Source organism: Podarcis muralis, chromosome 13 (assembly GCF_964188315.1).
Source record: "Podarcis muralis chromosome 13, rPodMur119.hap1.1, whole genome shotgun sequence".
Classification (NCBI taxonomy): Eukaryota; Metazoa; Chordata; class Lepidosauria; order Squamata; family Lacertidae; genus Podarcis; species Podarcis muralis.
This window is the reverse complement of record NC_135667.1, coordinates 10598471-10615267: the sequence shown is the minus strand read 5'-3', so window position 1 is coordinate 10615267 and position 16797 is coordinate 10598471. Positions and strand designations below refer to the sequence as shown.

The window sequence follows — 16797 nt, the reverse complement described above, 5'->3', positions numbered from 1 at the left end:
GAAGTGACGCGCGTTCCCGGCCTGAGGTCGGGTGGGCGGAAGGGCTTTCCGGTTCCGGTTGAGGAGCTGGGGAAGAAAGACGGGGGGGAGGGGGAGAGTGCGGCGGGGTCTCCCCCTCTCTTCGGCGAGGCTCTGAGGCTGCGGCCATGGAGGTAAGAGAGCCTAACTGGCGGTAGGGACCCTGGGACAACCACTCTGGGGGGTGGGGTGGGTGACGGTGGGTCCCCCATGCCTTTTAAAAAGGGTCCCCATGGGATTGGCTCTGTGGAGGGAAAGGGCATAATATGGGGCTGGGGAGGAAGGGGAATGGGATGGGGCTGAGGTTATCAGGGGGTCCAGTGTATCCCCCCCCCCCGATTGTGTGTTTGGTACCTTCCAACGTATCCTTAAGGAGCCCAACTGACGGCAAAAGAGGGGAGGGGTGCGGGGTTCAGCAGTTGCCTTGGGCCCAACTTGGCCTCTCCTAGCCTGTCCATCTTCCTAACTTCTTATCCCCCCCCCATCTCTCTTTTCGCCGCCTCTTGTCATTTGAGAGGATGTGGAGGACCCCTCTAGCTTTTTCGGCTAGTAGCCGGCTCATCCTCTGTGGGTTGAACCCCACATCAGAGATATGACACAGTTGGGGACGTTTGAGGAAGGTTGTGGGGAGAAAGGGGGTGTCCTTGCGGGAAGGGGATGCCTTGGAAGTGGGGGTGAGAGTTCCACCAGGAAGCAAGTTAATATTTAATGGAGTTCATTCCGGGGCACAAAGGTGAAAGTTCAGACCTTGGATTGTGCTTGGTTAGAGTGGAATAAGTTCAGCTTGCGTCTTGTACTAATGCCAGCTGTGGATTCCCCCACCCCCACCCCCATTGTGGGTGCTTCACTCCTAGTAACATGGATAAATGTGGCATGGGTTGCTCATGGGAAGCTCTTTGCAGATTGTCCTACCTTACATGTGCACAAAAATGGCATTTGTTCTCTAAAAGCCTGTGATCTTCCTTCTGTGTCTCTTCTCCACATCACATGCACACATCTTAAATACCCCCGAAATGGCAATAAAATGTTGATCAGAATATACTTGAGTCCATATAAGTTTGTTTTGGGGAGGAAATCAGTTGAATGTCATTTGTTCAGTCTTGATCTCTCCAGGAAAGAATATCTACCCCTCCCAGGATAGATTGGGTAGAAACTAATTTTGCATATAGCTGTTCTCCTATAGTTTGGTCTGTATGGTCCATCTGAAGTTACTCCTCCATGAGCACTTTGGCGTTGCACACTTTCAACCACTTGCACATCATCCTTTTGACATTTGTTGGTCCCATTGGTGTGGCTTGAGTGTAAGATGTGCCCTGCTTGGCTGGGACAGACAGTTGGATCCAGTGACCTCTGGGCTCTTCCGAACCTGAAGTTGTGTGCCAACTACACATGCCTTTTCCTACCTATTTACCTTCAGATGGTTTGCACTACGACTCCCATCAGCCCCAGCTAGCCTGGCCATGCTGGCTGGGAGTGATGGGAGTATAGTCCAAAACATCTTCAAGGAATCAGATTGGTGAAGGCTGCCCTACCCCTTGTTGTATCTAGTCTGCTCATGTTAGCTTGGAATACAGTTGAGCTGCATGATGACTGCAGATGTTTCCTCTCATAGCATGCTCAGTTGCCCTTTATAGTCTTTCAAAACCTGTGTGAGGCAGTGATGTCATTGCTCATCTTGGGCAGGGCACCTTGGGACTACCTGCATCCAAGGAGTGCCTTGGAGCATGTGCTTGGATGAAGGTCAAGGTGCCACTCATTTAGCTCACTGACGCTGCTTATTACAAGGTGCCTCTGCATGAAATGATTACCTGACCTTAAAATTGACTACAGGTAGTTGTCCTTGCAACAGACCTGCTTACGACATATGGAGCTGTGTTCAGGGGGCTGTAGATCAGGGAGTCTGAAGTGGGAGGAAGGCTTAAGAAGTTCTAAATTCACATTTGTGCTTGGCTGTATGTATGTGTTCAGAAGCACCAAATAGGAATTCCAATGTGTTTTAATATTTTTTCAACTCTCTGCTCTGTTAGAGCATAGGGAACTGTATTCTACTGAGTCAGACCACTGGCCCATCTTGCTCAACATTGCCCACACTTGACTGGCAGTGACTCTCCAAGGTTTCAGGCAGGGAACAATCCCAACCCTACCTGGAGATGCTGGGGACTCGACCTGGGACCTTCTACCAGGAAACAGTTTCCTCTGTTCTCTGAGCTGCAGTCAGTTCAAACGTTACTTGTCAGGAGTAGGATTTGAACCCATAACTCAGGGGAGATGGTGACAAGAGAGCCAGCGTGGTGTAGTAGTTAAGAGCGGTGGATTCGTAATCTGGTGAACTGGGTTCGCATCCCTGTTCCTCCACATGCAGCTGGTGGGTGACCTTGGGCTAGTCACACTTCTCTGAAGTCTCTCAGCCCCACTCACCTCACAGAGTGCTTGTTGTGGGGGAGGAAGGGAAAGGAGAATGTTAGCCGCTTTGAGACTCCTTCGAGTAGTGATAAAGCGGGATATCAAATCCAAACTCTTCCAAACTTTGTAGGCACCTCAGCCGTCCTGGCTTCTTAAATCATAGTGGCTCCACTGGGGCTCAAACACACAACCCTCTGTGTTTAAGCAGATATTAAAGGTACCCCTGCCCGTATGGGCCAGTCTTGCCAGACTCTAGGGTTGTGCGCTCATCTCACTCTATAGGCCGGGAGCCAGCGCTGTCCGCAGACACTTCCGGGTCACGTGGCCAGCGTGACAAGCTGCATCTGGCGAGCCAGTGCAGCACATGGAACGCTGTTTACCTTCCCGCTAGTAAGCGGTCCCTATTTATCTACTTGCACCCAGGGGTGCTTTCGAACTGCTAGGTTGGCAGGCGGCAGCAGATATTACAATCATGGAATCCACATGTTGTGCCCTTGCCATGAGAAGAAGCTGAGGATATCCTTGTGCGGTTGCTAGGCAACTGCAGCATACTTCCTCCCACACCCATTAAGATTATGGTTATCCAGGACCTGGAGCATTGGGGCAGGAATGTTCAGCAGTGAGTTTTGATGCTTGTGCACACAAACCCCCAGTCTGGCCCTCTGCATAGAAACCAGGCCTGTCCAACAGAGGAGGGCGGGAACTCTGAAAATGGTAGAGTCCCTTTCAGCCGAGTCTCTTCCATTTATTCATTCATTTGGTATGGGGAACATGAATATACAAAGCTGCCCTTTACTGAGTCGAATGATAAGCCCATCTAGTTTTCTACTCTGACTGGCAGCAACACTCGAGGGATGCAGCAGCACCCCCCCCCCCCAAATCATTATACAATAACTGCACAGCACCAGAGGTTTAGAGTGTAGCAATTGGGTAGGGTGATGGATTGGGCTGTTAAACTTCTTGGCTTCTGCTTCAGTAAGATTACTGGCCTCTGCTGCTGTGCTTTCTTAAACAGCTGCTCGATTTGCAGACATTAGCAGGAGAAAATGCTGGTCTCAGTGCTGCGAAAAGCTTTTTGTGTGCTGATGCCTGCTAAAGGCTCGGCAGTAGTTTGAATGTTTTTTTTAAAAAAATTATGGGCTGGTGACATTCTCTGCTTTGGACCTTGGGTGAGTCCAGTGGGTGAAAGCATGGGGACAGCCTTGGCACCATAGATGACGTTTACACCCCCTCACTACTTGGTGATGTACCTATATATCATTCAGAAGTGCTTTGATGTCCATATCGTGATAATCAGTTTCATAATTTTTGACCTGGCAATATATCGCGAATCACGATGTGTGTCTGTGTGTGCTATGCAAAAATCACAATGTGGGGAAAACCGTGAAGCTAGCTAGTACCTCTACATAGCTCCATCCTTATTTCAGACATCTTGGCATATCAGTATATTGTGAAGTTTAGCTGGTGATATATTGCGATGTTGAAAATCAGATATCGGCCAGCCCTACCGCTTGGCTGAATGACACTGCACTGGTGACTTTTAAAGCAGCATTATTCTCGGTGTGGTGGTGTGGCAAGGCTAGGCCCAGGTTGAAATTCATTTGCCGCTCAACTACAAAGCTGCATTAGGTGACCCTGGGCAAGTTCACTGTTTCTCGGCCTAACTTAACTCAAAGGGTGGATTTTGTGGGCATTCAACAAAGCTGAATGTTGGAAAAAATATAGCACTTCTTCACACAGCATGTAATTAAACTGTGGAACTTGCTGCCACAGGAGGCAGTGATAGCCACCGACTTTTGAAAGAGAGTTGAACAAATTAATGGGAGAAGAAGAGAGAGAAGAGTTTGAATTTGATATCCCGCTTTATCACTACCCTAAGGAGTCTCAAAGAGGCTAACATTCTCCTTTCCCTTCCTCCCCCACAACAAACACTCTGTGAGGTGTGTGAGGCTGAGAGACTTCAAAGGAGTGTGACTGGCCCAAGGTCACCCAGCAGCTGCATGTGGAGGAGCGGGGAAGCGAACCTGGTTCACCAGATTACGAGACTACCGCTCTTAACCACTACACCACACTGGTTACTAGCCACACTGTCTGTGCTCTGCCTCCACAATTGGAGGAATCAGTGCTTCTGAATATCAGTTGCTGAAAACCACAGGAGGGGAGAGGTCTCTTGTGCTTGGGTCCTGCTTGCGGGTTTCCTGCAGGTATCTCGTTGGCCACTGTGAGAACAGGATGCTGGACTAGATGGGCTTTTTTGCCTGATCCAGCAGGGCTCTTCTTATGTGTTCTTATCCTGAGGTAGGGCTGGGAGAAAGTCCTGCCTGAAGCCACGGAGAACGGATGCTAGTCAGTGTAGACTCAGGGGTAAAGGTAAAGGGACCCCTGACCGTTAGGTCCAGTCGCTGACGACTCTGGGGTTGCTGTGGTCATCTCGCTTTACTGGCCGAGGGAGCCGGCGTTTGTCCACAGACAACTTCCGGGTCATGTGGCCAGCATGACTAAGCCGCTTCTGGAGAACCAGCGCAGCAAACGGAAATGCCGTTTACCTTTCCACCGGATTGGTACCTATTTATCTACTTGCACTGCGTACTTTCGAACTGCTAGGTTGGCAGGAGCTGGGACCGAGCAACGGGAGCTCACCCCGTCGCAGGGATTCGAACTGCCAACCTTCTGATCGGCAAGCCCTAGGCACTGTGGTTTAATCCACAGCACCACCCACGTCCCAGACCAGGGGTAGTCAACCTTTTTATACCTACCACCCACTAATGCATCTTTCTTGATGGTAAAATTTCCTTAAAGCCCACCAGTGCTCGATGGAAGGAGGATTCAGATTGTGCTGTAGAACCCCCTACCTCCCACCTAGAATCCTGAAACACCCACTAGTGGGTGGTAGGGACCAGATTGACAACCCCGGTGTAGACAGTACTGACCTGGATAGACCAGTGGTGTGACTCCTTTTAAGGTGGCTTCCTTTGTTCCTATTCAGTATCAACTTCTGACTAATGAGCTTTTTAAGATTGCGGAGATGGAGGCCACAAGTGATGGTTTTATGAGTTCCCAAAATGTGAGTGGCGCTGCACCATGGATTTGTCTGGTTATATTGGACTTGGGGTGAGGCTGCATTTGTGGTGGAAGAAAAATGAATAAAAGGATTGCTAATATTTTCCTTTCTCCCCCTAAGTTCCCTGGAGGAAATGAGAATTACCTGGCTATCACCGGGACAGCGCACCCCTTTTTGTCAGGGGCCGAGGTGAGTTTGGCTGCTTGCAGGGGCTGAGGGTGTAGGGCAGTTGGCGGTGGAGAGCGTGGAATGCAAGCGCTGGATGGCAGGAACCAGGGAGACGTTGCCACCTGCAGCTCGCAGCAGACCAAATGCTTTGTTGTGCACAAGGCTCCTGGTTCAATTCCTGGTGCCTCCAGTTTCAAGGGACTGTCCTCATGTCTGAGACCCCAGAGAATGAAAACAAGGGGGAGAGCAGGCTTTGGCACTTACCCGAGGCAAGATTTTTTGCTCTGTCTGTTCCTCTTTGAAGCTTAAAAAGCTTGCAAATTGAGAATCGCCTTGTTCTGAAAATCAGAACTTAATAATAATAATAATAATAATAATAATAAAATTTTATTTATATCCCGCTCTCCCCAGCCGAAGCCGAGCTCAGAGTGGCTAACAACAATAAAAGTAACACAGTTTACATAAAATCACAATCAATTAATTGAAATACATTCTAAAATCAATTCAAAATCAAATTAATGGCAACCATTGGGCTAGAGTTCTGTGAGGATTACCGAAGAAGAGGGTCAGACTGCCTTGGCCAAAGGCCTGGTGGAACAGCTCTGTTTTGCAGGCCCTGCGGAAAGATGTCAAGTCCCGCAGGGCCCTAGTGTCTTGTGACAGAGTGTTCCACCAGATCGGGGCCACAGCCGAAAAAGCCCTTGCTCTAGTTGAGGCTAGCCTAACCTCCCTGTGGCCCGGGATCTCCAAGCTGTTTTTATTTGAAGACTGTAAGGTCCTCCGTGGGACATACCAGGAGAGGCGGTCCCGTAGGTACGAGGGTCCTAGGCCGTATAGGGCTTTAAAGGTTAAGAAGCATCCTTAAATAAGTGTCACTTTTTATTATTTATTTTTGCTTTCACATCCCACCTTTCCTCCACGGAGGTCAAGGTGGCACATATGGTTCTTTCCCCCTCTCCACAACAACACTGTGAGGTACATTAAGCTGAGAGGCGGTGCCTGGCTCAACGTCACCCAGCGAGCTGCACAGCCGAGTGGGGGATTTGAACTCGGGTCTCCCAGGTCCTAGTCAGACACCCTAACCGCTACACCAGCAGGGACCCTAAAGGGCCTCTTTGCTTAGAATAGACCATAGCGGGCTGGATGGACAACATCTGATCTAGTGTAGTGTGCCTTTCCTAAGTTTGTACATCTGCATCAAAGTCTCTCTTTCTCTCTTTTCCTCCCTCCCTTTTGCTCAGACCTTCCACACGCCAAGCCTGGGGGATGAAGAGTTCGAGATCCCGCCTATTACGCTGGACGCCGACCCCTCCCTGGCTGTTTCTGATGTGGTTGGCCACTTTGAGGATCTGGGCGACCCCGTGACTGCCCCAGACACCACTTTTTCTGCCCAGTATGGGGTGCAGGCGCTTGACATACCTGTGGGCATCAGCCCTGGTCTCATGGAGCAAGGTGGGGGACTGCTGAGCGGGGGGCTGGCCATGGTGAGTACCCTGCCTTACATAGTTTTGAGAGTTCATGCAGTCATCATATGACTCCCCTGGTGGGCAGCACAGTATCTTCTGGGGCAAAATCCAGTTTGTGGGTTATCCTGTCTTAGCTTTCGATTTGCCCATACCCTTCGAGGGATTCTTCCAGGCCAGGGCAAGTTGGTTCAATTCCTAGCTGTCATGGAGGAGAACTGCCCCACGTTCTCGTGGAGCTGGCTTCAGGAGGTGGGGAGGAAAATGGCAGAGGCGTCCAAGTTGTTTTCCCCAACACGATTCCAGAAATCATCTTTGTGCCATTCTGGCTGCAGCAAACACTTGTGTGTGAGAGAGGGGCTGCTTCTGTCAGTGCTGCGATTCACTTCAGCTGGTTGCCAATCTCCACATTGCGTGATTTCCTTTAGAAGTCCTCAGTTTGTTGCCTTCGTGGCCCCCCTTTCCCTCCAATAAGCCCAAGGTTGCGGGCATGGTTCTCTCCACAACAGCCCTGTGAGGTAGGATAGAGTGCAAGGCAGTGACTGGCCCAAGGTCACCCAGTGAGTTTCATGGCCAAGTCGAGGATTTGAATCTTGGTCTCTCCTGGATCTTAGCTTGACAATCTATCCACAACACCACACTGGCTCCGTGTTCCATTCCTCAGTTGCTTCCCCAAAAATGTCTGAGCAATGAAAATATCAGCGGCAAAAGCAACTGCTCGATTTCATCTGTCGTATATATATAAAATGATTCTAAAAATTAAAAAAAAAAAATACTTCCATGTGTAAAAGCAAGTTCACATCCAGAACAGATGCAGGCTTAGATACAGATCACCGCTTAAAAGACTTGCTAAAAAAAGGAGGGTCTTCAGTGGAGCTGTAGCTCAGTGGAAGATCATCTGCCTTGCATGCAGAAAGGCCCCAGGTTTAATCCCTGGCATCTGCCTGTAGGGCTGGGAAAGATGACTTGCCTGCAACCCTGGAGAGCTGCTGCCAATCAGTGTTGATGATACTGAGCTAGGTGGGCCAATGGCCTGGCTCAATAGAAAGTTGCTAAGCACCAAAAAGACATCAGAGACAGACAGGGAGGAGGAGGAGGATTTATAAGTGGGACCTGCAACAAATGTTGCAGCGTATTCTTCCTCTTAGTGGGAGTGCTCCTATTCCAGTTTCCAGCCAGCCATTCCTTCCAAGCACGGCATTTCACTCTTCCCCCACTTCCCAGTTTTCCGGTTTTCTGTTTCTATTGACATGCAGCATTCTGTGGTCACTAAGGAACATTCTCAGCCTTCCTTTGTTTTTGGCCGGGGTCTGTGCATGCCTGAGAGTTGTATGTACTTTTTCCAACTTTGGGCTTCTCCCAGATGAGAGCATCCTAGAAGATACCACCGCTGGCTGAAATCCTGAACAGGAGCCCATTTTGCCATCTGTGTCCTGTTGCCAAACCCCATTGGAGCTTTTCAGTCAGCTTCATTGTGCAATTAAACATTCTATTAATTCACACACCCATTTAAAAACATGCAAGTAATTAGGCTCCAATAATAAACAGATTCAGGCTGGTCAGGGTCGTTAGCTCAGGGGTTGAATTTCCTTCTTTCACCAGCGTCTTCCTTGCACAGCAGGAAATGGCAGGAGTCTGGTGTGCTGCTGTTATCAGCAAACAAGATAAGCTCCTGGTTCTCCCCCAAACCCTCTGACAAGCGCAGAGGGCTTTGGCCGAGAAGTGCGCTGTTCTCTACACTTCAGCCCAAGTGAAACAAGAGAGGATACACAATGCAAGGGACTCCTTGCAGGAGAAGGCTATCAATGGCTGCTATGCTCTGTTTCCATGGCCAGAGGCAGTAATGCCGCAGGAGGAGAGAGGGCTCTTGTTTCTGGTTAGCTGCTGTGAGAACAGGATGCTGGACTGGTTAGGCCATTGGCCTGTTCCAGGAAACACTTCTTAGGTTGCTAGTGTTTGGTTTTTTTCCAAATCGGAGGGGACAGGAGCTGTTGGGCATCTTGCTCACCGGAGGGCCAGACCATCGCACAGATTTCTGCCTTTCTGTAACCATTGACACGACCCTGAATTCTCCCTCTGCAGGATTTGGACCACCCCATGGGGACGCAATACAGCGCCAACCCGCCCGTCACCATCGATGTGCCCATGGCGGACATCAGCTCCGGTTTGATGGGGCATGGCCAGCTGACCACCATTGACCAGTCGGAGCTCAGTTCGCAGCTGGGCCTCAGCCTGGGGGGCAGCGCCATCCTGCCCCCCGCAGCCCAGTCGCCCGAGGAGCGGCTCTCGCCCACCCCCTCGCCCACCAGTTCCATGCACGAGGAAGAGACGGAAGAGATCCGGCGGGTGAGTCTTGGCTTGATGCCATTCAGGGGTGTCCCAGCCTGAACAGCTGGTGTCCAGAGTCGGTTTGCGCATGTGCAGATTCCTCTTGTTTTTGCATGGATGGAACATGAGCGCCATTGCTCTGCTTGCTTTGCCTCTGGCCCTGCCCACCCATCACTGATATGTGGCCCCTGGAAGGTTCCTCCACCAGGGCATGTTGCCTCAGGGCTACAACAAAAGGAGAAAAGGTTCCCACTTTGGGGCTAGAGTGTCAGACTGGGATGGCGCGAGGTCCAGATCCCCTGCCATGAGATTCACCAGGTGATCTATGATCTGTCACTGCCCTGTCCTACTTCACAGGGGGGGGGGGGGGTTGCCAGGATAAAAGGAGAGGGGAGGGGATCATGTACACTGCCCTGAACTACTTGGGAGGAGGGCAAGATTAAAAAACAAACGCGGTAAGTCAGCCTCCCCCATTCCATTTCCAATTTTAAGCAGAAATTGGATGGCCGTCTTTCATGGATGCGCTTACAGTGGTACCGCGGGTTACATAATCTTCAGGTTACAGACGCTTCAGGTTACAGACTCCACTAACCCAGAAATAGTACTTCGGGTTAAGAACTTTGCTTCAGGATGAGGACAGAAATCGTGCTCTGGCAGCGCGGCAGCAGCGGGAGGCCCCATTAGCTAAAGTGGTGCTTCAGGTTAAGAACAGTTTCAGGTTGAGAACGGACCTCTGGAATGAATTAAGTACATAACCAGAGGTACCACTGCAGTTGAGATTCTTGCATTGCAGGGGGCCGGACCAGATGCCCCTCAGGGTCATTTTCAGCTCTAAAATTTTATGATTAAATGACCGTCTGGGTCAGGTGAGCAGGTGGTGAATTCAGTCCACCTGTTGCCCCATGCAGGCTCTCGGCTATTTTGGTTTGGGGGCTATTGCCCAGGACATCTTGCTGCCCTTAACCCGGGACCCTCCCGGTGTGGCTAGGCTCCAAGTCCCCGCAGCCTCAATGGTGAGAGAAAGAGAGTGGACTGGGCTGGCAATTGTCCTCCGGCAACCTCTGGACGACTGCAGGTTTCCCCATCCGTTTTAAAAGCAAGGGCCTCTCCATTCCATTATTTCTTTCAAACGCCCGTTGTTTCATGCAAAAGTAGCCCACTTCCTCTCCTGCGCTGTGGTTAGGCCATTTCCTTTCAATTGCTTTGAATGCTGCCAGCCCAGCTTAGCTGCTGTTTGCCTGCCTGCCTTTTCCGTCTATTCCTTATCATCGTTGATGAGATCCGAGTGGGGGGAACGGTTTGGGATTATGCACTGAGCAAAGCGGAATTGGTTCTCTACCCGCCTCCCTATGGGCGAATCCCCCCTAGCTGCTGCCACCGCCGTGCCCTCTGCCCCATGGAGCTCATTTCCGACCCTCTCCCTCTCTGTCCTCGCAGCAAGTTTCTGTTGCCAAGCCGGCGGTGATGGCCCTGGCGGCCCCTGCGCCGGTCATGGCGCCCGTGGTGGCGGTGGACGCGGGGAAGAAGCAGAAGCCGGCCAAGAAGCAGAAGAAGAAAAAGGACCCCAACGAGCCCCAGAAGCCCGTTTCGGCCTATGCTCTCTTCTTCCGCGACACGCAAGCGGCCATCAAGGGGCAGAACCCCAAAGCCACCTTCGGCGAGGTCTCCAAGATCGTCGCCTCGATGTGGGACAGCTTGGGGGAGGAGCAGAAGCAAGTGCGTGCCAAGGGGGTTGGGCAGCGGGAAGGGAGGGTGAAGTGGGAGGGGCTGGGGAGGGTGTTTTTTTGGGGGGGGGACAGCATCGCTGAGGGATTGAGGAGGAGGCTGTAGCTGCAAAGGAGCAAAGCAGAAACACTGGGGAGATCGTGAACGTGCAGCGTTGCCCTTACAGAGGGAGGGGGAGCTGTTTTAGATTGTGGCCCCAGCCAGTAGCATCTGACAGCTGCATAGGTTTGCTCACCCCTCCTCTTGTTGTAGATTTTGCATTGCATAGAGACCTCCAAGGTCCTGTCCAACTTTGTGCTTCTGAAGAGAGCACTTTTTTTTAAGAGAATGCAAACTGCAGCGTTCATCTTTGAAAAGTCTTCCCCGTAGGAAGGAATTCCTCTTCTTCCATTTTTTAAAAAAATTAATGCAACAATACGCATTTGCTTTTAGAAAACTGCAGACTGAGTAATTGCAAGGCGTTTTATTCAGTTGATCACATGCTTCTTTTGACGGAACGGAATGATCAGCCCGGATAGCTCAGTTGGCTAGAGCGTGGTGCTGATAATGCCAAGGTTGCAGGTTTGATCCCCATATGGGGCGGCTGCATATTTCTACATTGCAGGGGGTTGGACTAGATGATCCTCAGAGTTCCTTTCCATCTCTGTAATTCTTGATCTTTGCAGGCTTTCTGCTAAGCAATGCCTGTGGTTTGCCTGTCCTAGCTGCAGTCTGTAGTTCTGCTTTCCCTAACAATTTGGGGTGCGTCAGGGGTGCAGTGTGGTTTAAACAGGGAGCCTCTGCCACAGCCTTCCTTCCTCTCTCCCTGCCAGGTGTACAAGCGGAAAACGGAGGCAGCAAAAAAGGAGTACCTGAAAGCGCTGGCGGCCTACCGTGACAACCAGGAGTGCCAGGTAAGAGAGATGAGCCTTCTTGCCTCTGCCGTTCCCAGAACTGCAGGGGTGTGAAGCTGCCCTGCCCTCTCCTCTGCCGCCTCAATGGACACAGCAAGAAACCTAGAAAACTACCCTTCTTCTAGACAGAACAGCCTTTGCCAACCTGGTGCCTTTGGGTTCCTTTGGACTACAACTCCCATCAGCCCCAGCCATGCTGTCTGACGGGAGTTGTTCTCCACATTTAAGGTACGAAGATTGCAAAGGCTAGAAAAGCCTGCCCTTCCAGGCCAGAACTGTCCTGCAGTGGCTTTCCAGGCTGAAAAAAGGAGAGGGGTCTTCTATCCCATTGCTTAAAGGGCCGTCGCTCAGTGGGAGAGCATCTGCTCTGAATACAGAAAGTTTCAGGTGCAATTCTAACCAATTTCTAGGGAAAAGATTCCTGCCCCGAATCCCTGGAAAGCCACTGCTGCCCAGCACAGAAAGTAGTGAGCTAGCTTAGAGTTTCCCAGAGTTGGGTCCCCAGCTGTTTTTGGACTATAGCTCCTATCATCCCTAGCTGACAAGACCAGTGGTCAGAGATGATGGGAATGGTAGTCCTCAAACAACTGGAGACCAAAGTTTGGGGGAAACTAAGCTAGATGGACCAGTGGGTGTGGCCAGTTCCTATGTTCCTGTCACCTGTTCCCTGGAGACACCAAGCATCGAAGGCGGGACTTCCTGTATGGGCCCTGCTGCTGATGTGCATCTCCTCTGGTGGCCCAATCGGTGGTGTAACTAGAGACTACTTCCTAGGTGCCTGCGGAGAAGTAAAGGAGAAAAAACAACACTCCTGGCTTGCCCACCCTTCTCTTAACTGGATCGGGTCAGGAGCAGCTGTTTACTCCCTCCCAGTGTGGTGTAGTGATTAAGAGCGGTAGTCTCGTAATCTGGTGAACCGGGTTCGCGTCCCCGCTCCTCCACATGCATCTGCTGGGTGACCTTGGGCCAGTCACACTTCTTTGAAGTCTCTCAGTGTTTGTTGTGGGGGAGGAAGGGAAAGGAGAATGTTAGCCGCTTTGAGACTCCTTTGGGTAGTGATAAAGCGGGATATCAAATCCAAACTCCTCTTCTTCCCTGGGGAAGGGACCTTTCTGTGACGCTTCTTCGGGGGCAGAATTCTTTTGGAAGCTTAACCAGCCGCCGCCTGCTTCGCGACCCCAAAAGCCCCCCTAGATTGTTCCCCCCCCCAGCTTCCTGACTCTTCTCTTCCCCTCCACTCCGCAGACGGTTGTAGAAACGGTGGAACTGGACCCCATCTCCTCGCCTTCCGAGCAGCCGGCCCCCGCCGTGGAGTCGGCCTCCCCCCCAGCCCCGATGCCGCCCACCCCACCGGCCCTGGAAAGCCCCCCTCCTGCCCCGACCGTCGTCTCGACGCAGCCCACCGTGGTGGTGACCTCGGGGGGCGGGCCCCAGGCGGGGGGCCAGACCAGCATCACCAAGATCATCATCCCCAAGCAGATGCTGCCGTCCTCCCTGGCCGTCACCTCGCAGGGCGGCGTGGTGACGGTCATCCCCGCCACCATGGTCACGTCGCGCGGCATCCAGCTGGGGCAGCTGCAGGCCGGCACGGGCACCACCCAGATCGTCACCCGCTCGGTGCTGGCGGCAGCGGCGGCGGCCACTTCCATGCACTTGCCGCGGCTCCAGCCCCCGCCCCTGCAGCAGATGCCCCAGCAGCCCCCGGCCCAGCCGGTTGCCATCCTGCAGCAGCCGCCCCCCCTGCAGGCCATGCAGCAGCCGCCCCTGCAGCAGAAGGTGCGCCTCAACCTGCAGCAGCCGCCGCCGCCCTTGCAGATCAAGATCCTGCCCCCACCTGCCCTGCAGATCCAGCCCATCGCCCTGCGGACGGAAGAAGGCAGCCCCGAGAGGCCCAGCGCCGAACTCCACGTTTCCCCAGAGCCCGTAGACGTGGTGCCGGAGGTGAGGAGTGCTGAGCCGGGTGGGTGGGTGGGTGCTTGCTTGCTTGCTTGCATGTAGGAAACTTTTATTCATTTGGTTTTTCAGATTAAAGTTTTACAGTCCATATCCAACATACAACACAGAAATGAGATTCCAGAGGATCTCCTGGACTTCCCTCTTCCCCTTTGTGGGGCCTATTGTTCATCATTTCCTGCTGCAGCTTTTATAATACTATAATCCAAATCTTTTATGTCCAAAGTTCACCATTAAACTACAAGTGTTATTCCAAACCTGCTAACGATTTTGACTGGTTACAATGGTTTTTAAGATAAATTTTCCCTGTTCCTTATTAAAATTTTGGCCTTCCCGATTTCTGATTCTCTCGGTCGTTTTAGCCGTTTCAGCATAATCCATCAAATTGATCGGCCATTTTTCTCTGGTAGGGACTTTATCTTCTTTCCATCTCTGGGCCAATAACATTGGAGCAGCAGTGGTTGCATACATAAATATGTATGTGTGCCAGAAACTCTTATAATTGAGTTTCTGGGTCAATCCAAGAGGACCCCTGAGCATCTTAAATTTGCTTTTACTTCATGGGACTTACGGACTCATTAATTATAGGAGGAAACATTTTAATTTAATTTAATTAGATTTATTTATCTTCTCAAATTATCTCTGACTGATTATCTCTGACAACTGATGGGAGGATGTCCCACGGGGCAGGTGCCACCACCGAGAAGGCCCTCTGTCTGGTTCCCTGTAACTTCAGTTCTCGCATTGAGGGAACCGCCAGAAGGCCCTTGGAGCTGGACCAGGGTGCAAGTGAGCCTATACCCACCCACCCACGCATGCATGCAAGAAGAGCCTGGCTGCTGGATCAGGCCCGTCTGAGTCCTGCATCCCATTCTCACATTGGCCTGAGAAAAATAGCACAGAAGGGGGAGGAAAATGAGACTCTTTGCTATGTATGTTTCTCTCCTGATTGCCTGGAATCGAGGTTTACTTGCCCCAGGCGCACGACTGACTAAATCCAACAAGGCACATAGTTACTTGTAGTTTTTTCTCCCCTGCCCCAGGTGGAGTCTCCGACACCGATGCACGTGGAGCTAGTGTCTGAATCGCCTGTGGCCTTGTCCCCGCACCCTCGCTGCGTCCGCGCAGGCTGCGATAACCCTCCGGTGGCCAACAGCGAATGGGACAACGAGTATTGCAGCAACGAGTGTGTGGTTAAACATTGCAGGTGGGTGGGCAGCCAGGGCTGCCTAATAATAATAATAATAATAATAATAATAATACCCCACCCATCTGGATGGGTTTCCCCAGCCACTCTGGGCGGCTCCCAACAGAATGTTTAAAAAGCGATAAAATATCAAACATTAAAAACTTCCCTAAACAGGGCTGCCTTCAGATGTCTTCTAAAAGTCAGATAGTTGTTTCTTTCCTTGACATCTGATGGGAGGACATTCCACAGGGTGGGCGCCACTACTGAGAAAGCCCTCTGCCTGGTTCCCTGTAACCACTTCTCACAGGGAGGGAACTGCCAGAAGGCCCTTGGAGCTGGACCTCAGTGTCTGGGCTGAACAATGGGTTTTCAAGTCTGATAGCAGAGGGTGTACAGTCTATCCTCTTCCTCTGTGAGGACTAGACACTCTGCAGACAAATGAGGGAGCAATGCAAACACACACACACGCACACACACACACACACACACACACACACACCAGTCCTACTTGAATACACAGAGTAAATAGTTTCAGCTGCCTCAGCAAAGCCAAGCCACGTGGCTTGGGAGCAGGGAACGAAGATGTGCAAGCCAGTCAGGTCAGAGAGAAGCATCCGCCAGGTCTTCATTATTGAACATCTAGTTCAGCAATGCACTGCAAATGGCACACAGCAAGACACACTGCTGCTCTCGCTTCTTTGTAATGGCAAGCTCAGGTTATGAGGGCGGACCGAGACTGAACCCAAGCACAGGCTGCTGTGAAAAAAGGAGGGCCGCTGCCAGCTTGCTGGGGTGGGGGGACATGAAATAAAGTGCATTTTTAAATATATATATCTCCCAGTCAGTGCTAGGCAAGATCCTGGAGGTTCACCGGCTCCCCACTCCTGTTGTGCAAGGATCTTTTCACCTGCAGGAACTGATGCTGCATATACTTCCTGCCTCTTGTCTTAACCTCTGCTTCTGTCTGTCTGTCTCTCATTCACAGGGATGTGTTTCTAGCTTGGCTGGCCTCCCGCAATTCCAACAACAACGTTGTCTTTGTGAAATAACCCCCGGCCCTTTTGCGGCGGAAGCAGCAGGGGCGGGGTTGGGGGAGCGACAGTTTCGCGTTCCTACGTACACTTTTTTCCAAGGACGATCAAAAACATAAAAAAACACAAATCGCCATGCTACTGTGGGATGGGGCTGGGCGGGCAGGATTCGCGCCATCGGCCGAAGACCATCGACAAGCGAAGACGTCATCCCGGTTGGGTGCTGCGGACTCCCCTTCCTCCCTTTATTATTATTTTTTTCTATACACTATCCCTTGGTATGTTTCTGTTGATGGAGCCAATTAAAGCTGGAAGAGGGATATTGGCCAGGGCCTGCTATGTGCTGTTTTGCAGGAGGAGGAGGCGGGCGGAGATAGGAGCAGTCCTTCCGCCGTGGGTGAGCAAATAGAAAGCCTCTACAATTTAGGGACGTCCTCCCACCAATGGATTGGAAAGGGGTGGGCAGTGGCCTCTTGCCCCAAAGCTGGCCGTCTCGTTTTGGTTGGCATGAGCGTAGAAGTGCAACAGCCCTCTGCCTTCAGTCTCCAGCTCCTTGCAGAAGCAC

General features: G+C 51.5%; 1 protein-coding gene across 1 annotated transcript; it reads left to right on the top strand.

Moving 5' to 3' along the window:
• The first annotated feature begins 4 nt into the window (after positions 1 to 4).
• TOX4 (TOX high mobility group box family member 4) lies at positions 5 to 16557 on the top strand. The gene is made up of 9 exons (XM_077916923.1): positions 5 to 152; positions 5603 to 5671; positions 6892 to 7134; positions 9196 to 9459; positions 10879 to 11157; positions 11979 to 12059; positions 13305 to 14000; positions 15056 to 15219; positions 16187 to 16557. Exons 1-9 carry the CDS (start codon positions 147 to 149, stop codon positions 16248 to 16250), a joined length of 1866 nt encoding a protein of 621 aa, XP_077773049.1. The 5' UTR covers positions 5 to 146; the 3' UTR covers positions 16251 to 16557.
• The last annotated feature ends 240 nt before the right edge of the window (positions 16558 to 16797 follow it).